The sequence below is a fragment of the Squalius cephalus genome (assembly GCF_949319135.1).
Source record: "Squalius cephalus genome assembly, chromosome: 25".
NCBI lineage: Eukaryota > Metazoa > Chordata > Actinopteri > Cypriniformes > Leuciscidae > Squalius > Squalius cephalus.
The window spans coordinates 9,051,912-9,074,293 of NC_137146.1; the positions used below are offsets into that span (position 1 = coordinate 9,051,912).

The following is a 22,382-nucleotide window of genomic DNA, read 5'->3' on the forward strand; positions in this document are numbered from 1 at the left end:
CCTTTTACTGACACTGGTCTTAATATGGAAATGTGGTTACCATTATTTATTTATTTATTTTATTAAACTTTTTTGTATGTAACCATGTAAAGTCGATTTTAAAGTAAATTTGTTTATGATCTTAAACATTCTACACGAAAAATAATTTCTTAAAGTGTTACTATGCAATGCATTTTAATCAAATAAAATAAAAATACTCGTAATTCAATTTTAATAAAATATTTTCAACAATATGATGTATATAACAGAAAATAACTCAAGAAAAGTGGAGAAAATGATGGACAAAAACAAATGTACAGTTACTGTATTTTTATTGATGTGATTAGACAAATGCCTATGGTAACACATATAGTCATGAGGGATACAAAAGGCCAGGCTTGAAATGGCCCATCTACGATCTCAGCACAGTGAAACTTTATCTCTTTATCTCTTCCAAACACGTCTTTTATTATTTTTGCTTTGTGTAAAAATATCCTCTGTCCACCAGGAGGCGACCTCAGATCAGACTCCCATCGCGCCATTTCGTTGCGGTAAAAGCCGCCAGATGGCAGTTTAGGATTGCTTCTCTCAGGAAAGGCGCGGTTCTGCTTCAGGTCTAATTTACAATATAAAAACATAAACTATTTGGTCAATTAATCGCGCCAATTATTACTGACGCGTGTCCCGGAGGACCCCTTTTAGCGGTTGAGGTGAGTTTGTACTAGTTTTGCAACAACTGAATCTGAATCTTTCCGTGGGGTGCGCGCTCACTGCGTAAATCGAGCTTGCATTAAAGATGGAGGACATGCAAGAGGGAGTGTGTGTGTGTGCGTGCGCGCGCGTGTGTGTGTGTGTATATGTGTGTGCGTGTAGGGGGGATGGGATGAATTCTCGAAGGACAGTGTGTGCGTGTGTGTGCATGCCCCCTGTCCTTGGTGACACTGTCTTCCCTTTCACTCATGGCTATATTATCTTAATAAGCTGAAGCGCGTGTGATTTGGTGTGTTATTATTGCAGGAACGAGTGTGACATTATGTCTTCCTGCCGCCATGAACGTCAGTCAGGCGCGCGAGACTCTCAACTGCTGTTGTTCTCTGATGCGCTCGTGCAGGTCGCTAGTAGATTCAATGCAATATCTGATTTGTGTACTTGCTTCTAAGTTTGTCCAGTTTCATACACTTCCCGGAGTTGTCACGAAAAATATGCTTTATTTGCGGACTTTAAGGGATGGAGAGTTGTGTTGGTTAAGTAATTTGGGCCAGTAAATATAAACAACACAACTTTTGACCGAGACGTACATAACTAGTTCTTTGAGTAATGTAAAACATCTGAGAGGAAGAGTTGTGTGTAGTGCTACTTGCGTATGCTAAATCATTCACAGTTCAGTTATTGTTCTTATTCACTTTTTGTCTTAAAATATTGATGTCCAGATTTAGTTCATGAAGGCTTTTTCATAAGCAGAGGCGTTTAGACACTACTTCCATAGTCAGGCTAGTTGGTCACACTTTACAATAAGGTTTCATTAGTTAATGTATTACCTAACGTGAACTAACCACGAACAATACATTTGTTACTGTTTTTGTTAATCTTTTGATAACGTTAACGTTAGTTAATAAAAATACAGCTGTTCATTGTTTGTTCATGTTACTTCACTGCATTGATTTTAATAATGTAGGCTATTAGTAAATGTTGAAACGAACATTAACAAAGATTAATAAATTCTGTAGAAGTGCAGTTCATTATTAGTTAACTAATGAAACCTTATTGTAAAGTGTTATTGGCTAGTTTGAGAACTATAACTAGTATTTGATTATTTATCTGAGCAATAAAATACTTCCCAGGCACAATATTTTATTCATATTTATTCTGACTAAATGGATAGAGAGAGAGAGAGAGAGAGAGAAGCAATGTTTATTCTTGAACAACATAACATGCTCTGACCACTTTGGAAACTTAATGAGTCATTCATTTAGCTCCGTTCCATGCTTGTAAAATATAATGTAACTTTTCAAAACAGCACAGATGGTCATTTCCTCTATTTAGACTGAATGAACACCGATTGACATCATGTGAGAACTCTTGTTTACCCATCAATCGGTTTTCTATTTATATTTCCATGAACTACTTGTGTGAACACGGGTTGTTTTTGATTGTTCTGCTTTTTAAGGTGATATGTTGGCAGGTGTCTGTATATTCTCTCCGTGCCACTGAGTAAGCACTGAATAAGCATTATCTAAATGTTGTTTGTGCAGTTTCTGAGTCTTGATTCAGCACTGAACCTTTATAGTTAGTGTTAGACTTTGTTGCTTTTTGAGGAAATGTGGTTGCATCAAATACTATTAAGAGAAAAAGATGACACTGTTTGCATCATTTGAGTGCTGTAGAGTGATTTTGGTTAACGTGTGTGCTGTGCGCATATAATGTACTTCTAAATCCAATATATTTTTGATATATATATTTTTTTACAATATTATATGTATTTATATGGATATTATTGGATTTAGAAGTACATTATGCGCACAGCATATGTAGCCTATTGCACAAGATGTTTTGTGAAGTTGGTTAACATGCAGTATTCCACACACAAAATATAAAATTCTTGTATATTTGTTCCCATTGTCAAGGAAAAATCAGGGACTTTTTAATTTATGTTTAAATCTTAACAAATTATGAGATTTGACATGTTTACCTGTGGGCAATATTTGCTGGTTTGTGACCGAATGAATTTGTTCCTGGTTCACTAATCTGTCTGAATGATGCATTTGTGAATTAATATGTTCTCATGCAGATTTTTTCCAAGAGCTTTTTTTTTTTTTTTGGTTATATATTGGTCAAAGTGTAAGAAATCTATCATTAGTCATCATTAGCCTTATTTGCTTTGTGCTTATGTTTCTATTTACTTGTATTAATATTTGGCAGGTGTGAGGAATAGTACATTAGAATTTCTGCAAGATAAAGTTTCAAGGTTCGCCAGAAAGCTACAAGCCTTTTGATCTGAGACTGTTGTGGTTAGGGTTTCATACGATTGAAGATTGAAAAAACCCACATTGGAATAAAAGGCTTTGCACACTTTAGTGTTCGATATGTAATTCGTCTACATACCTCACACTAGTGTAAAACCGTTGCGCTACAGGTGTGTACCTTCTAATTGTTGTGCTAAATGCTGAATGTTTTAGGATCTAAAAGTCCAATCAACCTCAGAGGGTTAGCTTCTTATTTGTAAAGATATTACTGGATTTAGATGTACATTAGTCTTAGCAGTGTTTCTGTTTGCACTGTTGCCAGGAACCTGATGGCTTTTTAAATACATCAAATGAAGGCTGTGGTTTGTAATTCTATCTATACATCTTGGCGTAGACAAGGAAGACTTTGTGTTAAGTGTAAAGTGCTTGATTTCCCAATAGACTAAGATGTATCCCTGGAGGATTTATTATAGACATCAAAACAAAACCTAATCCCAGCTTCAAGTACCTCATATAGCTAACTTCAATATGAGATTTCTTTAAAGTATTTTTTCTTTGATTGAGTTTCTTTCAAACCCATTTCTTGGCAGGCTTCAGCTCAAATGTGCTGATTTCATTATCTCTCACCTTTATAGTCTGAACTATGTGGCAGATATCCCATATTAAGGACCACAGCAATTGGTGTCCTTGGCTTTGTCCCTTTGGAGAACCACATGCAGAGAGAAAAGCTCTCCTTAGTAGAATATACAAGCATAGCTATCACCTTTCTGCTTTGGTCATTCATCTATTTGCATTATTTAGTGTTTGTCGTTATATAGGTGTGTGTTATGCTAAGATAGCACTTATTGTTTCTATATGGTTATCATACCAGTGAATATTTTAATGATTGTCATCAGCCTTGTTTTCAGAAGTGAACCATCTTGGATTAAATGATAGTCAATGTTAAACTAGTGTGACTTCACCTTTCTTTTGTAGTATCATGCCCTCTCCTGAGTGCGGGTGTTTTGAGCAATTTAGATGCGTGACATGTATTCCAGGAGGCCGTTGTTGCCATGGAAACACCCTCACTGTCGGTCATATGCTCTTATCTTGGAATTTTATTGGCGGTGTTATGAAGATCAATGAATGTTGCTTTAAGAGATGAGAACAATCGCATCACCTGTGGGATGAATGAATAGTTTAAATCACAGAAGTGGATGAAGATTCACCATGTGAATGGGCTTTTAATGTTTGTACATTTATCCCTATCTGAAGGATTTCTCATGAATGAGGTTGAAAGGGTCTTTTCTTTAATACTTCGGTGCATATATATATTCATGACAAGTTTATATGCGTATTAAATATCCATCTGTTTAAATAGTAAAGTTGCTTGCACTATAAACCTGTATGGAATAATTGATCTCATAAAGAAAACATTGGTTTGACTATATTTATTTTAGTATAATAAGGAGTTTGCAATGCACTTTAGAATTGAAACTCATTAAAAAGGGATAGTTCGCCAGAAACATTCTGTAATCATTTATTCACTCTTATGTCCAAGCCTCTATGTCTTTCTTTCTTCTGTGGAACACAAAAGAAAGGATTTTGAGAAAGTCATGCTGGTTTGGAACAACATGAGGATGAAAAATGAAAAAAAAAATATTTTTGAGCTAAACCTTTTAACCCTGAAACTGAGAAAAAATGGCTTACAATTTTCATGATTGTTTGGATATCATATTCATAATCCGTTTTCTCTGAATCTGAGCTTTGTCAAGCCAAAGCTATCACAGAAAGATCAGTCTAAAATGCTGGATTTCATCCGCAACTACATTTTTGTTCAGTTTATTACCTATAACATAATTATTACTCTGCATTTATATACACCTAGTCTGTCTCTCTTTTTTTTGTATTTAGTTGCAATATGTAGCCTAGCACTGTAATTTGTATAGTTTAATTATTTTCTTACACTTTCTAATTGGCTATTAGTACTTTTTCCACATTTGGGGGTAAAAGAAATTGTAGAATGGTTGTAAATATACTTGAAACTAAAAGTACTGTGTTCATGTTGGTATCCAAAATATGTAATAAATAAACATTCAAGGGGCAGGAAATGTTTAAAACTTGAGTAACAGCTGTTCAAATTCTGTGGGCACTGATTCTATGTAGACCTGGTTATTTTAAGAAATTTCATTGTTAAAACTGTGTAAAAATGAGCAATTTTAGAAGCATGAGTGTTAGAGGTGGAAACAAACGATGTTACATTTATCTAGCTAAAGGCAGAATTCCACATTGACAAGCCACATGTAGTTACATCATTTAGAAAGTAAGTGTGTGTAATGCCAGTCGTTGCGGCCCACTCGCTTGAAAAGACCTTATTACGCTGATGTCTTAAGACAGATTTTGATCTATAAAACATTGAGTTTTCTTTCAAACCTGAGATGGAACGAGCGTGTGCAAGACAAAGCGAGAGCGAATGCTGCTTTTCTCACAGACTCTCGGGGCAATTGTCAAGCTATTTTGAGTGTTTCACAGATCATTAGAGACTGCTGTCTGTCCAGCACAAATGTTTATGAGATGAACAGATGATAGGATATATAAATCCAATCTCATTTACTCTAGATAAACAATCTTCACTTCTAAACCAGTGCACGTATAAGCTAAGATATCTTTGTGTATGGATATATAGGCTACACAAAGATGTGCTAAAGGCTGAGGTTTTTTTTTTTTTTTTTTTTTTGACAGCAGAATAAATAATTGCTGCGGAAAGAGGGAAATGTGCATATAAGGTTTACTATTAGAAATGTGCCCTGTTTTGTGAACAAGTTTCTGTGATTGTGGTTAGGAAATGTTTGCATGCATGAATTTTGCACACACTTTAATGCAAAGCTAATTACTGTACATTTTAGCTCTGAGAATCAAGCCTACAACCTTTATGTTGTTTGCGCTATTATGTAGTTGAGCTACAAAAACTAATTATAATCCTCTAATTAACATGTTTTATTTTTAAAACTAATATAAAGTGTTACTATTTTGTTACATTTTTGTAATTTGTTACTGTAACAGACCTTTGCATCCAACCCTGTTCTGAGGAGAATTTGACTTGCACCCAATTAATAATATCTTTGATTTTTGTGTTATTAATTAGTCATGGAAAGTAAATCTGCTTATTGCACCTTGTTATTGGTAATTGTGTACTGTAAGATAGTTACGCTTGTGAAAGCATGGTTTTCTGTGGAGTGACTTAAAATGGATCATTCAACTGTCTTTTCTGGTAATGTGATTGTTGTAATCTTAGAGGGGTTAAGATATGTACGTTTTAGCAGTAAGAGATGAACTTGAAAGTCATTATGTAACAAGCATAAAAAGGCACTCTTCATCTAACAAAACCATCATTGCTAGACATCAGACTCAGATATCAGAGGTTTATGCATGATGCAAACAGCATTCAGAATGGGCAGTTTGGTCTGATGTAAACTAAACTGAAGCATACTGAGATTCAGAGTGTATTTTCCACATTTAACCCCATTACTGATTCAACTGAGAGCCCAGAGTGATTTGAAAGAAATCTGTTGTCCACGAACATGAAAATAGCCGGTTCCCATCATCGGATGCAGAGAAAAGAATATAATTGGTCTGATTTAAAAGCATTTCACACGGCCAGTGCCAAGAATAGCCTCATTTCACTGTCATGATACAGTGTGAAGCATTTAATAGTGTGTCCCCAGACTCTAATGAATCTGTGCTTACTCTACCAGCTCGATGAGAAGCTGCAGGCCCATTAGCACATTCACTGAGCCATTGAGTTGCTTTCAGGGGTTGTTCTGTGCTATGTCATTATTTGCCACATCTACACTTCTTTTTCCAATTTGACCTCACTGTGAGAACCATTTACTCTTGTCTTAACCCCTCTGTGATCTCTTCCTTTTGTTTTGAACAGTAATGCAATGCATGTTTCATTCAGGTAAATGTTAAAATCATTTCTCCTATCGTAAAAGTAATTCTTTCCCTCAGAAGTTAATTGTATGTTTGACAAACACTTGCAATGATTCACATTCACAGGAGATGAAGTAGCCTAATAATGATTTATTTTTAACATGCAGTGTGTCGCTTCATGGGAGTAGTCATTTTAAAGTCACATGATAAGCTGAACACCTATTTAAACCCCTGCTGTTGGACACTTTCGCTGGTGGAATAAATTAAACGTTTCTGATTGGATAGAGAATTTATATCTGTAACTGAAACTTTTGCATGATCCGCATCAGTGCCATTGTGACTGCCACTGGTTATGAAAATTAACGTCAGAGTGAGACATCATATGGGTTGGAGACTATAATGATAATAAAACTCAATGGGATTTAAACAGTTTTGAATGTTCATGTCTTTATTCAGTAGACCCGTACTGCACTTGCTACCTGGGGGTGTTTCCAAGATGGCTGCCAAGTGACTGACTTACCTTAAAAGGACGTGGTTTGGTTGTGTGGGGCTTCCTGTTTGATAATTCAATGGCATTGGCATGTTTAGAAAAACCTTTGTGGAAATCAGTCATTTTTAGTTCTTCTTCTAATCTCATGCTACAAAAATTCCACACTGTGACTGCCCCTTTAAATACCACAAGATTAGTTGCAGATTGGCTGCTCATAGTGGAAGTAGAGAGTAATTTCACATAAATGATCTTGTACTACCATGAGCCATTGAAGGTGTACTGCTGAATGATCCTCCATTGTATATTGCTGACATTGACATTCATATTCTAGAATTCCCAAAAGGATTCAGCTCTCTTCACTGTCAACAGCCTCCACTGAGGTGTAAATTACATTTTCTTTCCTGTGCTGTACCTTCGGTACACACTATAGTTAACACTTACTGATCAGAGAGAAACAGCTTGTATGCACTAGAGATATTTGTGCCTGAATAACGTTATTTTAATCAGTATTTGTTTGTCTTATGTGTCTGCTCCCCGACTCTGGTGTGATTAGGTAACGGTCAGCTGTTAAAACTATTTTTCTGGCGCAGACGCCCAGAGTTTAGGCCTGGACCATATTTGCTGAGATATCCAAATCTGTATGGGGGAGGGGAGCATTACAGATGCAAAGTAAGGGGTTTTATTTTCTCCTTATGTCCACTTAGAACACCATCCGACGGCTGTTCTGTCTTGAAAAGCCTGTATCTTGTGATGAAGGGAATTCCAGCGTGCATTCCTGTTGAACGTCATCCATATGTCTGTTTCACGATTGCATACAGTGATTCAAGCAGTTTGAATCCTCAGTATTCACAGAAACATCTATTACTACGGTGTGGAAAGTCTCCTCTGGGGGTGGGGAGCCATCTTGTGTTGGTTAAGATCAAATCATTTGTGAAGATGCATCCAAGTGCACTGTCTAAATCAGTCAGGGATGGAAATATTTGCTTTTCATATTATCTAATAACGCAGATAAAGTCTGATCTAATTTGGATCTGTGTACGTCCAATCTCCACTTGATTTGAATGCGTTTAGCCTTCCTGTCTGCCTCAGTTTCTGCTGTTTCCACAGCAACAGGGAAAAGTCATGCTTGGGATGCCCCCTAATGGCAGTGTTTATTTTGTCTAATGTAATGTAATGTTATATTTTTGCCTCAGGTGTAAGAGATTAAGACAAATGTCATTTTGCTGTAATAAGTGGTTATTATGATTGCGTTTTGAGTTGTTGCATATATTTGTGATACTGATCCTGGAGTTTAGTTTTATTGAAAAATCATGGGTGGTGCTGTCCCTAGTGGCTGTATTATGTTATTAATTTAATTTAAATGGTTTCAAATGACAATTAATTTAGCTTTATTTTTATATTTTATATAGAGATTTTTTTTTAACATTTTAAAATAATTAAAAAAATTATATGTATTTTTAAGTTTACTTTTATTAGTGTTTATCTAATTATTTACTGAGGCATAATCTATTAAATGACTAAATAAAATAGTGCTTATGTCATATTGTGCACACTTTACAGCTCAATCAGTTTTATGCTGCACATAATTGTGCTTCTTATCATCCTGTTATGATTCTGTTTGCTCTTAATTCTCAGGTTATGTGTTTTGAAGCCCTCTAGGCCTGAACTAAAGAATTGCAAACACATTCACGGCATCACTGGGTGATTCCTCTCTAGATTCCCCTAGTTTTGTCAGAAGACGCAACATGATCAACTCAGAATTTCCTGTGTTACAGTAAGTAAAACACTTTAAATGGATGGGAATTGGGAACTAATATGCAGTTGCATACAAGTGTTAATAAACATTTGCAATACTCTGTGCAGGGACTCGTCAAATGACGGGCAAGGCGACACCATGAGTCTGAGCATGAGCGTAAGTGAGCTGGATGACCCCGTGGAGGGAAAAGGCAAGAAAAAGAGAGGCAGGCCTGGAAAACAAGGAGTAAGACCACCACTGCAGAGCTGACCAACTGATTGCATTCATTTGAACCCTCAATGCATTCTGTCAACCACTCTTTCTGATCTGTCTGTTTTTGCCAGGTGGCCAATAAGAAGGCCCGGAGATCTCCGGTTGATAAAGGAGGGAGGAGGCCGAACGGAGTGGCCCATCAGAATGGAGAGGGGGCAGACCCCAGCACTCTGTTTGAGGTGGTCAAACAAGGCAAAAGTGCCATGCAGGTAAAACACAACAAGTGTCTTTCTATCGGTTTTTGTCAATTTGAGGTGTAATTATACTAAATGACTGTTGTTTCTTTTTGCAATTCCAGTCTGTCATTGATGACTGGATTGAATCTTACAAGCAAGACAGAGACCTTGCACTCCTAGATCTAATCAACTTCTTCATTCAGTGTTCTGGCTGTAAAGGTAATATTTGTATTTCACATCTCAATACAGTTCCAAATGAATACCACTCCCCCCCACTATGAATGTCAAATATGACTGCAATTTAAAATGACTTTCTATTTTAATATATTTTAAAAATGTAATTTATTCCTATAATGGCAAGTCTGAATTTTCAGCATCATTACTCCAGTCATCAGTGTCACATGATCCTTCAGAAGTCATTCTAATATGCTGATTCGGTGCTCGTGAAACATTTATTATTATTATCGATGTTGACTGACAACTGTTGTGCATGCTTAATATTTTTTTGTGGAAACCTTGATACTTTTCCGGTTACACTTTATTTTAAGGTGACCGTTACGTTGTACTTACTCAAATAAGTACTGAGTAATATTTATTAACTAGCCTACATGTACTTACTATAGAGTTATGTTAGGGTTTGGTTTTGGGTTAGTTACTTGTAATTGTGCATAATTTACTGTTAGTAAGTAACTATAGTAAGTACATGTAGTAGCGTGCCGTGTAACTACGTCACCTTAAAATAGTGTTACCTTTTTTTCAGTCACTTTTGATTAAATTAATGCATCCTTGCTGAATGAAAATAATAAATGACTCCAAACTTATGAACGGTTGTGTATATATCTTTTGTCTGATATTTCACAATGTGTATGTATTCATGTGAATCACAGGCACTGTAAGAATCGAGATGTTCAGGAACATGCAGAATGCTGAAATTATCAGGAAGATGACAGAGGAGTTTGATGAGGTTTGATGTTACTTTTGACTCTTTTTATGTTTTTTTCTCTCTATCTGAATTCTTAAAAATGTTGTTAATACATTTCTCTGATTGTCAAATCCAGGACAGCGGCGACTACCCTCTCACAATGGCAGGACCGCAGTGGAAGAAATTCCGATATAACTTTTGCGAGTTCATCATGGTTCTGATCCGTCAGTGCCAGTACAGCATCATCTACGATGAATACATGATGGACACGGTCATTTCTCTGCTCACTGGACTCTCAGACTCACAGGTCCGAGCCTTCAGACACACCAGCACGCTGGCAGGTCAGTCCATCAACTTTGACCTTAGAGTTATTCCGCATACCGCACAATTGAGTTAAGTTTTGTCATGTTTCTTGTTTCCACTGCAGCAATGAAACTGATGACGGCACTGGTAAATGTTGCTCTGAACCTGAGCATCAATCAGGATAACACACAGAGACAGTATGAGGCTGAACGGAATAAAGTTGCAGGTAAAAGAGCCAACGAGAAGCTGGAGCTGCTGCTGGAGAAGAGAAAAGAGGTGCGATTGTTTCCTTTTCTTCCAAATTTTGTTCTACTATCTCATGAATTTGTTATTCAATGTGTTTTCTTGTTCATCTTGTAGCTCCAAGAAAATCAAGATGAGATTGAGAACATGATGAACTCAATCTTCAAGGGTATTTTTGTTCACCGTTACAGGTTAGTAGCTGGTAGAAACCCATTTGCAATGGTTTGTTAGTCAAATCATAGTCTGAATGATATCGGAATCAAAAATACTATTGTGACTGGAAATTCATGTTTGCTTTCATGTTGTGTTTCTTTTTTACAGGGATGCCATTGCAGAGATTAGAGCTATTTGCATAGAGGAGATTGGAGTTTGGATGAAGTTATACAGTGATGCTTTTCTCAATGACAGTTACTTAAAGTATGTGGGCTGGACGCTACATGACAGAGTAAGTGTTTATAATTTCCTGTGTGTGTGTGTTTTACTTATTCCCATCTCTCATAATTACCACATGCATCAAAATATATTGGTCTTATTCTAGATTTAAATAATTGTGTAAAATGTAATCCTTTACAGCAAGGTGAAGTTCGACTCAAATGTCTAAAGGCCCTTCAGACCCTCTACACCAACAGAGAGCTTTTCCCAAAGCTTGAGCTCTTCACCAATCGATTTAAGGTAACACATGTGTGAATACTTATTAAAAATTCAAAATGTGCCTGATTGCTGTGGACATCAGTTTGGAAACATTATGATGTCATTTCCTTTCTCTCAGGACCGTATTGTATCTATGACGCTGGATAAAGAGTATGATGTGGCAGTAGAGGCAATACGACTTGTCACTTTGATTCTACAGTAAGTATTTTCTACATAATCTCTATTTTCCAAGTTTCTTTGTTAAATATATTATATTAGAATTTATTTAGAGACAATATACGACTTAACAATTAAAATGATTTATTTATTTTAATAATATGACAGCTTTAATAAACATTTTAAACAATAGAACGCTACATTATGGTGTTGGGTACTGAAAATTTTGCCAAATGAAGGTATTTGCATAACTTTATATTGTAGAAGTAGTAAGAAAAGTTCTTAACATAATCTTTTCTGTGTTTCTTATAAGATCTCTCTTGTATGACTCTTTCTTCCATCTCTCATGTCTTAATCTACATCCTTAAATCTCTCTCATTCATCTTGTTTTGTCCTGTAGCGGTAGTGAGGATGCTCTGTCTAACGAAGACTGCGAGAACGTCTACCATCTAGTGTATTCGGCTCATCGGCCTGTTGCTGTGGCAGCTGGAGAGTTCCTCCACAGAAAGTGAGATGAATGAACATGTCTGTTTCAAACATGATCACAGCATGCCAAACTTCCCAAATGTTTTAATCATTTGTTTGTTGTCTGGCTGCAGGTTGTTCAGCAGGCATGACCCTCAGGCTGAGGAGGCTTTGGCAAAGAGACGAGGTCGAAACAGCCCCAATGGGAACCTTATAAGAATGCTGGTGCTTTTCTTCCTTGAGAGCGAAGTGAGTTTTATATGCAGAGCTCAGCCTGTATTCACTCCTATATATTAATTTATTTGTTCATCCCTTCACTTAGAAGTTAATTTCCTTAAGGCCAATTCACACTGAACCCACAGATGGCAACAGACACTTCATCGGGTTTTGTCGGAGCAGTGTGTTACCCCTTTTGGCCTTGTTTTTGCCTATTTAACATGTTAAATCAGTGATTGTCAGAATGTGGAACATCTGAGAAGTGACGTACTGTAATCTGGTGGTTGTCTGAGTTGGTCATTGTGTGGTCGGTGCAGTGTGAATTGGCCTTTAGTTAAAGAGGGTTGTGTGCCACTCAACAGGATGCGAAATTGAAATTTAATTAGAAATTTAAGAAAGTAGATACTGAAATTCAAACTGCTGTTATGACTTACCTATAAACATTTTGTCATTCAATCAACATATTGGGTATTTCTAAACATTATATTATAAATTCATGTTTGATATGCCTATTTTAATAAATGTAATTCTAATTCACAACCAATTTGTTTGTCAATATTTATTATATACATTTTTCAACTTATATTTATGTTTGTTCATTTTTTTAAGGTATGATAACAACGTAACAGACTTTTTTTTTTTGGTACTCTTTGCCAAATTAAAATCTTTTTTGATGGCCATGTTAATTGATTTGACAGTCTTGAATTTAAAGGGATAGTTCATCCAAAAATAAAAATTCTGTCATAATTTTCTCACCGTCATGTTGTTCCAAACCTGTATGAATTTCTTTCTTCTGCTGAACACATAAGAAGATATTTTGAAGAATGTCACTTGATGGGCCCTATAGTATTATTTATTTTTTTCCCATAACCAAACATTTCCAGTTTGGTTACCCATATTCTTCATCATATCTTCTTTTGTGTTCAGCAGAAGAAAGAAATTCATACAGGTTTGGAACCACTTGAGGGTGAGTAAATGATGACAGAATTTTCATTTGTGAAAATGATTAATGAATTAATCAAGAACATATTTGTAATCAGTTCAGAATCTTGCTTATATATCCTGCATTATTCACAATTTTCCATAATTAGACATAATAATGAATTGTTTTGCCACAAAATCTTTGTATGACTGAATTTCTTTGATAGCAGTTCTAAAAATCCTGTCATTCCTTTTTATATTCAAATTCAGCTTTCTGTCGGATGTGGCCAATTCAATTAAAAGGAAGCCATTTCTTAGTTTCTGACGTTTGCCCGACACTGGTTATTGATTTATCTAACCATCCTCCTGTCTTCTTGCATGACAGCTTCATGAGCATGCGGCATACCTGGTGGACAGTCTGTGGGACAGCTCGCAGGATCTGCTGAAAGACTGGGACTGCATGGTAGAGCTCCTGCTGGAGGACCCTGTACCGGGGGAAGAGGGTACAGCAACTCGCATTCATTTTAGATTTTTTTTTGGATGAAACAAGCCTGTATCTCTGTGTTGCCCATCAGTCCTTACTGTCAGTGGGGTTTTTTTTGTAGTGTTGGGAGACCGGCATGAGAGCGCACTGATCGAGCTCATGGTCTGCACCATCAGGCAAGCAGCCGAAGCTCATCCGCCTGTGGGCAGAGGAACAGGAAAGAGGGTAAGTTATCTTGGAATCAGCCTTTACAGTTGACACATTATAGATTCTGAGTTTAAAGACTTTCTGTTGGTCTTCTGTGCTCACTTCAGGTGCTCACTGCCAAGGAGAAGAAGACGCAGATTGACGATAAGAATCGACTCACTGAACACTTGATTGTTGCTCTTCCCATGCTACTTTCAAAGGTAAAGTACCAGGGTCCAGTCATGTCAGAGTCCAAGAGGCCTGAGAATGGCCTCACAACATAGTTTTCAAAACAACAACTCTACATGCAAATCACAACCAAATTGCACTAATTATAATCAGCAAAGCTGTCTACTCTTCTGCCTTTTGGTGTGACGTGATTGCACACATTCAGTTGGTGGCTTCCCTCTTTTTATTTTTGTTGTGTTGCAAAGCTGATCCAGTCACCTTTTTTCCATTGAGATAAAATGATTTACCAAAAAAAAGAAGACTCTTATGCTTCTTGTGCTCATCAATGCTGCATTTATTTGATCAAAAATACAGTACATTAACTGTTTTCTGTTTTAATATATTTTTATTATAAAGTGTAATTTATTCCTTTATTCCTGTGATGAATTTTCTGCATCATTATTCCAGTCTTCAGTGTCACATGATACTTCAGAAATCATTCTAATATGCTGATTTGGTGCTCAAGAAACATTTCTTGTAATTATCAATGTTGAAAATAGTTTTTTCTGCTCAATACTTTTGTGGAAACCGTGATGCACTACCTTTTTTTAAAGAAATTAATACTTTTATTCACCAAGGATAGATTAAATTGATCAAAAGTGACAGTAAAGATATATAGTGTTACATATCATGTTTTAAAAGATTTCCATTTCAAATAAAAGCTCTTCTTTTCAGCTTTCTATTTATTAAAATGTCCTGAAAAAAATGATTGATTTCCACAAAAATTAAATCTGCAACAAAACAGTTTTTAACATTGTTAATAATTGTAAAAAAAAAAAAAAAACCTACTTGTATATCAAAGCTAGCTTGTTGATGGCATAAAGATGCTGAATCTAATTACTTTGAATGTTGCTTCACATTTGTTCTTCAGTACCAGACTGACTCTGAAAAGGTGGCGAACCTCCTTCAGATCCCTCAGTTCTTTGACCTTGAGGTCTACAGTTCAGGACGAATGGAAAAGGTCTGTTGGAGTTCTAATCTAGACCGATGCATTGTGTTCCGGTTTACACTAGTGTTTAGTTGTTTTCTCATTTACCCCTGTCTCTTCCTATCTGTGTTCAGCATCTGGATGCCCTGCTGAAGCAGATCCGGGTGGTGGTGGAGAAGCACACAGAGATGGATGTTCTGGAGGCGTGTAGCAAGACTTACAGCATCTTGTGCAGTGAAGAATACACCATCATGAACCGCGTAGACATCGCTCGCAGCCAACTCATCGACGAGCTCACGGACAGATTCGCTCACTCGGTGGAAGACCTGCTGCAGGAGGTGAAAGAGCAGCTTCGTTTCAGTGCTTTTCCTCATGTATGAACATTAGTGAATGGCCTCTAAGCATTTGAAACTGAATTTTGTTTTTGCTTTTTTTTTTCTAGGCCGATGAAGCTGATGACGATGACATATATAATGTTCTTTCAACGCTAAAGAAGCTCACGGCTTTCCATAAGTAAGAGACCGATTCGCTCTTGTTTTGTCTTTGTTTTGTAAAGTTTGTACACAGCATTCAGGTTTGTTTTGTATGCTTTCCAGTGCACATGACCTTACAAAGTGGGACCTTTTCAAAAACTGCTATCGATTGTTGAAGATGGGGATCGAACAGGGCTCCATGCCAGAGCAGGTAAACAAACACGTTAAACCGGGAAAATGGATGGGAATCAATGGATCAGAAGTTCATAATTCAGATTTTTTTACGTGATAACATTGAATAAATTGACATATAAAACAGTGACTAAATTGCAGAGACTAATGTTCAAAAGTGTAGGGTCCGGAAGTTGAATAAGTGTTTGCTTGACAAACTGTATTAACTTTTAAAATTTCACAAATATGGATAACAAAGAAACATGTCATTACATCAAAATGTGTGATCTTGTAAAATATTTATTATGAAATAGCCCTTTGTAACCCAGTGCATTAAATGATGAATCTATATTCCCTTGTCTTGTCTCGGTCAGATCGCTGTCCAGGCTCTGAAGTGCTCTCATTACTCCGTCCTGTGGCAGCTGGTGAAAATTACTGAAGGATTTCCATCAAAGGTGCAATAGACCCCAAAAACTTTCCAAGTACATACGTCTGATTTACTTATGTTCTCTGGGAATTATGTGACATAAAAGTTCATATGTGTTTCCTGTTGCAGGATGATCTTGTGGCATTAAGGAGAGTGGTGAAGTCTTTTCTAGCGGTTTGCCAACAGTGCCTGTCTAATGTGAACACACCAGTCAAAGAGCAGGTGAGTCATTTTTAGTGACCTTAACAAACTACAATTCTATTGAATTTTTGCTGGGGTTCTTTAATTACATCTCTTAAATGTACTGTCTTAGGCCCCGTACACACTACTGCGTTTTCGTTTAAAAACGGAGACCTTTTGCTACGTTTGCACCTCCCGTCCACACTAAAACGGCAAAAACGGAGAAGTTTATAAACGCTGCCGACCCGTTTTTCGTTTTGAATCTCCGGAGGGCGTTTTAGTGTGGACGGGTCAAAACGGAGGACTTTAGAAACGATGACGCAGAGGCTCACGCTCGGCTCTATGATTGGGTGTCATCAGTCATGGAGTACACAGGTAATATTCAGTACCAGTAAACTTCACCCGCTGGAACAGTTTCTTACAGTAAGAAACTGCCGCGTCTCAGGCGCGGCTCGCACGGTAAACGCGTGCATGCTAGAAATAGAACCGACGCCTATTCTTCATGCGACACGCAAATGTGTTGGAAGCGTTTCCAGGCAAAATAGAATAGGAAAAGATGTTTATATGTCATTTTGACACAAATACATATTAATAAATGACATTTTGATGTTTGAAAGCATTTTTTTACAGTCTATGTTTGAAAGTCTCTAGGTTTACACTAGCACGTGCATGCCCAGTGTTGGTGAATGGTCACGTGATCCGCGTTTTCAGTCGTTTTAATGTGGACGGAGATCAATTCTAATACGCAGCTAAAACGCTGGTGTGGACGGAGATCGTATTCCTTTTAATTCTCCGTTTCTAAACTAAAACGCAGTAGTGTGGATGGGGCCTTAGTCAGTACATTTATAAATGTTTCAACATGCACTATGAGTCATGTTGTCTGGTTTCTCTCCATAGGCCTTCATGTTGCTGTGTGACCTGCTGATGATCTTCAGTCACCAATTGGTCAACGGCGGTCGAGACGCTCTGCAGCCATTGGTCTTTAATCCAGACAGCTCTCTGCAAAATGAACTGCTCAATTTTGTCCTGGATCACGTGTTTATCGACCAGGATGATGAAAATCAGAGCATGGGTGTGTGTCTGTCCCAATACACTTGGACATTATCAGAACTATCCTAAGACTAAAACAGTGAAATAATGAGAAATTGAAGAATTTATTTATAGAGCACATATGTATGGTGACACTTCTGAAAGGTGATATCAGATCAAAATCATGATACTGAAAAAACAAAGCATTATATACACTACTGTTCAAATGTTTGGAGTCAGTACATTTCTATTGGGGAGACAAAAAAAAGATCCATTCAATTGATTGAACATTTATAATGTTACAAAAGATTTCGATTTCAAATAAATGCTGTTTCAAATAAATGTAGCTTTGTCATCACAGGAATAAATTACATCTTAAAATATATTCAAAATCTTTTGAATAGTATTGTACATGCTATACACTAAACTGCAATTCATCAAGACTTCTTAAACCGACTCTAACTAATAATTTCAACTTCATGCTGGGTCGTTTCTTTCAGAGGGTGATGAAGAGGATGAAGCCAATAAGATCGAGGCTCTTCATAAGAGGAGGAATCTGTTGGCCGCCTTCTGCAAACTTATCATCTATGACATAGTGGACATGCCTGCTGCTGCTGACATCTTCAAACAATACATGAAGGTATGAAAAACTGACCCATTTAAACCACATATATCTGTATGGTTTAGAAGTGATTCAAATGACTGCTGTTCGTTTTTCAGTATTACAATGACTATGGAGACATCATCAAAGAAACCTTGAGTAAGGCCAGACAGATGGACAAGATCCAGTGCGCAAAGACCCTGATCCTCAGCTTGCAGCAGGTATGGGAAATCATTATCATAGTTGGTTATGAATGTTGAATCTCTTTCTTTCCTTACATTTTCAATTTGGACACTTTTCCTGTTTGCAGCTCTTCAATGAGCTGATCCTGGACCAAGGACCCAACCTGGACCGAACGTCCTCCCATGTCAGCGGCATTAAGGAACTAGCCCGTCGCTTTGCACTCACGTTTGGGCTGGACCAGATCAAAACCAGAGAGGCCGTGGCCACACTGCACAAGTAAGAAAGTCTTCAGATCAGCTTTACACCATTTGTATATAAAGAATGAGAAGCAATTATGAGCAGGAACAGAACCAGCAGGACTATGTGTTTCTTTAATGACTTTCAGTTGCATTTGCCTCTGGAGGTTTAATGCGAATATTTGCAAGAACTAATGTTTTGTAACAACCTTAGGGATGGGATTGAATTCGCCTTCAAGGTCCCGAATCCAAAAGGACCAGAGTACCCACCACCGAACCTGGCCTTCCTGGAGGTTCTCTGTGAGTTCTCCTCCAAACTCCTACGACAAGACAAAAAGACTGTGTAAGTACAGAAAACACTTTGAATATCATGTAGGTAAAGGGATAGTCCAACAAAAAATGACTATTGTCATCATTTACTCTTATGTCGTTTATTCTAAATTATGGAAAATAGCAATAAGAAGATATTTTGAAGAATGTTGATAAACAAATGGCTCTGTTGCCCATTGACTTCCATTGTATTTTTTGTCCATACAATGGTAGCCAATGAGAATCCAAACTCTTTAGTTACCAACATTCTTCAAAATATCTTATCATTGCTATTTTCAATCATTTAGAATCATGATCAAATCACCAAAACTGTGTCATGCGTGTCCAGACTTTTAGTAATATATATGTTACAATGTGTTTAATTCTGATAAATGTGTTCATGCCACAGTCATTCCTACCTGGAGAAGTTTATGACGGAGTATATGATGGAGAGAAGAGAGGACGTCTGGCTGCCTCTCATCGCGTACAGGAACTCCCTGCTGACAGGAGGAGATGATGACCGGTTGTCCGTCACCACCGGCACCAGTTCAACCAGCAAAGCCAGCACGGTCCGCAGCAAAAGGGGCCGACCGGCACAGCACAAAAAACGCCCGGACGGTAGGATAAAACCTTTAACATTTCATAACATTAACATAAAAAAAAGCACTGAAGCTCTTAAATCTTAATTAAAACAAATCGTATATCAAATATTCTATTATTCCCTTTGCATCGTCTAAGATGAATCTGATTGGTCATTAATGTCTTTTTTTGTTTCATTTGACAGAGGAGAGTGTTGAGGGGTCGTGGGTGATTCGTAATGACACTCTCCAGACACCAGGGGGCCTTCATACCCCACAGCTCACATCAACTGTCCTGAGAGAAAACCCCAGACAGGCAGCAGATCACATCCCAGACCAAGACTCATCGGAACCAGGCTCAGAACCAGACTACATGCACAAGTATGGAATTACAGCCTAATAAAAACAGGCAGTTGTTCAGAGCTTTTCTTTCTTTTTTCTTTTCTTTTTTACATTGAAAGATGCCAAAAGATCTTCTCAGTGTTTTATGTTGTTACATTATGGAGAAACATTTTGCAGAACGCACTGTTATGTTATTTGAGCTCCCGCTGAAGCAATTCTCACATTGCTCTTGCATCATTTTGTTCCCTCACTTCCAGCCCTCAGATGCAGATGTCATGGTTGGATCAGCAGAAGATGGAGGAGGTGAACAGAAAAGAGAGAGGAGGCATGAACTACATGAAATCACGCACTGGTGGAGTGAGACAGCAGGTGTACGTACTCGCACTGACATTTCAGAAAGCTTTTGTGACCTTTCTGAGGAAAAATATATGTGTGTGTGTGTGTATATATATATATATATATATATATATATATATATATGAACAGTTCAGATGCAAAAGCCTCTAAGTGCTATCTGAAATTTTCTTCTAGAATGATCATTTTTATCTAGCTCGTATATTTAAGTTCAATAATTTCACTTAAATGGCAATGCAAATTTCCTATTAATTGTCATTTAAGTGAAATTACTTACCTTAAATATTCAATATTTATAAAATGTAAAAAAAATGTAAGAAAATTTTAGATGGCACTTAGAGGCTTTTGCATCTGAACTCTTCATATATATATATATATATACACACACATATGTAATAATAATCATTGGATTAAAGTGGATTAAAGTTAAAATGCCTAACTGTAAGATTAGTTTAAGAAATAAAAAATGCCTGATCACAAAAATAAAGTTGAGAGATTGTATTTCTCAGTTCCTTGAACTTGAGTCATTTTATTCAGGCGAGGCCTCATGGAAGATGATGCTGAGCCCATCTTCGAGGATGTGATGATGTCCTCACGCGGTCAGCTAGAGGACATGAACGAGGAATTCGAGGATACCATGGTGATAGATCTGGTAAGAATTTACAAATGTGTGCTGAGCTCCACTCTGAGTTCTTAAGTGTATTTGTAATGTTTCTGGTGACGGCCAAAACTACGTTTCATATTACAACATCTGGTTATCTGTTAGATTAGATCTTTTGGGTCATTTTTGCCCTCTTGTTCGTTCTACATTTTAGCCGGCGTCGAGAAACCGCAGAGAAAGAGCTGAACTCAGACCAGACTTTTTTGACTCTACGGCCATAATGGAAGATGATTCTGTAAGTGTACCTCTGATATTGATACTGATATATAGGTGTAACAATGTAACTTGTTTTGTATGATAACTAAATTAGGCATGTCAGAGTGGCATTTTAAACGGGTTTTAACTTCTTTTTTTTTTTTTATTCAGCTTAAGTGCTATTGAGAAGAAAGTACTAATTGATTTATCTTGTTGACTTCTTTCTCTAACAGGGATTCGGAATGCAGATGTTTTGAGAAAGATTTCAGCCTCTATGGGTGATCACAACCAGCAACCAACAAGAATCACATCTTAAGCGTTTATATTGTTTTTTTAATAGCAGTTTCACACAACTGTACGCAAGCATGTGAACTTCCTCTCTTAGTTTTGTGGTTGGCCATAATCCCATTGTGAGCCTTTCCTGTCAGTCAGCATTTCCTCAGTTCATAAGGACCAAGCGAGCCTGTAAAAGCTGTTATCTGCTGGTCTTACAATGGTGTGATTTCAGCAACATCTCAGCTGTATCAGTTCCTATTTTTCATATCATCCATTGATTTCTTAGAGCAAATGTGGTTTAATCAGACGTTGTTCGGACAGACGTTTTGTTACTCCACTGCTTTCTAGCTATTTTAAGACTATCGCCTGTTCATGTTCTGGTTTTGTTCAGGGTGAAATTTAGACAGGAACATGTTAAGGTCGTGATCATTTTCTTTTCAAGTCTGTCCAGAAGTATTATTGGCCTTAAAAATGTATTATTGCTTGAATTTGGTGTTAGATTACTTGATTTACCAGATTAATAATAGAAAAGCCCACATTTCTTTCAAATTAAAAAGGTTCAAATATATGAGGATATTTGAGGAGGAAGTACACCGAAGTATTCATTACTTCAGACACTGGTAATGTGTTTTATACAAACCTTTTGTTGAAGAACTTGTTTCTTCCATGTTTACCTCCTCTGTTTAGAGTCTGCTCAGTGATTTACCTTTTTTACTGTGCGTTTGTGGAAACATTGTAGCTTTCACACAATACTGTATTGCTGTGAACATTTATTGATCGTTTATTGGGCTTTTAGGTCCATCTGAATATCCACAGAGCAGGTTTTGATAAGACCTGTGTGGTATTGATGAGTGATGTCAGAACCCTTGTTTAGACCGGTGCTTTTAGATACAGACTCCGATCAAACAGTGGTATTGTCATTTATTTTAACCTTTTCACTGTTAAAACTTTGCTTTTTTTAAAAAAAAAACATGTTTAAATAAAAGTATTTAAAAGTAGTCAAGTACTTTCAAAAGAATTTTGTGAAACCTACCGAATTATTTTCTAATACACATTCATTGTTTGTACATACAAGATTTGTTTTGAATTTTACTACATAAAAATATCATTCTCTTCAAGCTCCTCAAAATATGAAG

At 37.0% G+C, this 22,382-nt stretch overlaps 1 protein-coding gene across 1 annotated transcript; it reads left to right on the forward strand.

Moving 5' to 3' along the window:
- The first annotated feature begins 520 nt into the window (after nt 1-520).
- Nucleotides 521-21,648, forward strand: stag1b (STAG1 cohesin complex component b). Its single transcript, XM_079863532.1, has 34 exons — nt 521-689; nt 8,980-9,118; nt 9,208-9,325; nt 9,424-9,561; nt 9,651-9,747; nt 10,416-10,492; nt 10,587-10,791; nt 10,878-11,029; nt 11,114-11,187; nt 11,318-11,441; nt 11,570-11,668; nt 11,766-11,845; nt 12,204-12,311; nt 12,403-12,517; nt 13,791-13,908; nt 14,011-14,114; nt 14,204-14,296; nt 15,175-15,264; nt 15,366-15,569; nt 15,674-15,744; nt 15,828-15,915; nt 16,250-16,330; nt 16,432-16,524; nt 17,380-17,554; nt 18,012-18,151; nt 18,232-18,333; nt 18,423-18,571; nt 18,746-18,874; nt 19,250-19,458; nt 19,625-19,799; nt 20,018-20,131; nt 20,652-20,766; nt 20,930-21,010; nt 21,204-21,648. Exons 2-34 carry the CDS (start codon nt 9,090-9,092, stop codon nt 21,225-21,227), a joined length of 3,771 nt encoding a protein of 1,256 aa, XP_079719658.1. The 5' UTR covers nt 521-689; nt 8,980-9,089; the 3' UTR covers nt 21,228-21,648.
- The last annotated feature ends 734 nt before the right edge of the window (nt 21,649-22,382 follow it).

What these genes read in the sequence shown, in the direction of transcription:
- stag1b (XM_079863532.1), top strand. Translation starts at nt 9,090, where the DNA reads ATGATCAACTCAGAATTTCCTGTGTTACA. An exon ending in TTTTCTTCCTTGAGAGCGAA is followed by an intron (nt 12,518 to 13,790) that starts GTGAGTTTTATA and finishes CTTGCATGACAG; the next exon opens with CTTCATGAGCATGCGGCATA. An exon ending in GTTCAGGACGAATGGAAAAG is followed by an intron (nt 15,265 to 15,365) that starts GTCTGTTGGAGT and finishes ATCTGTGTTCAG; the next exon opens with CATCTGGATGCCCTGCTGAA.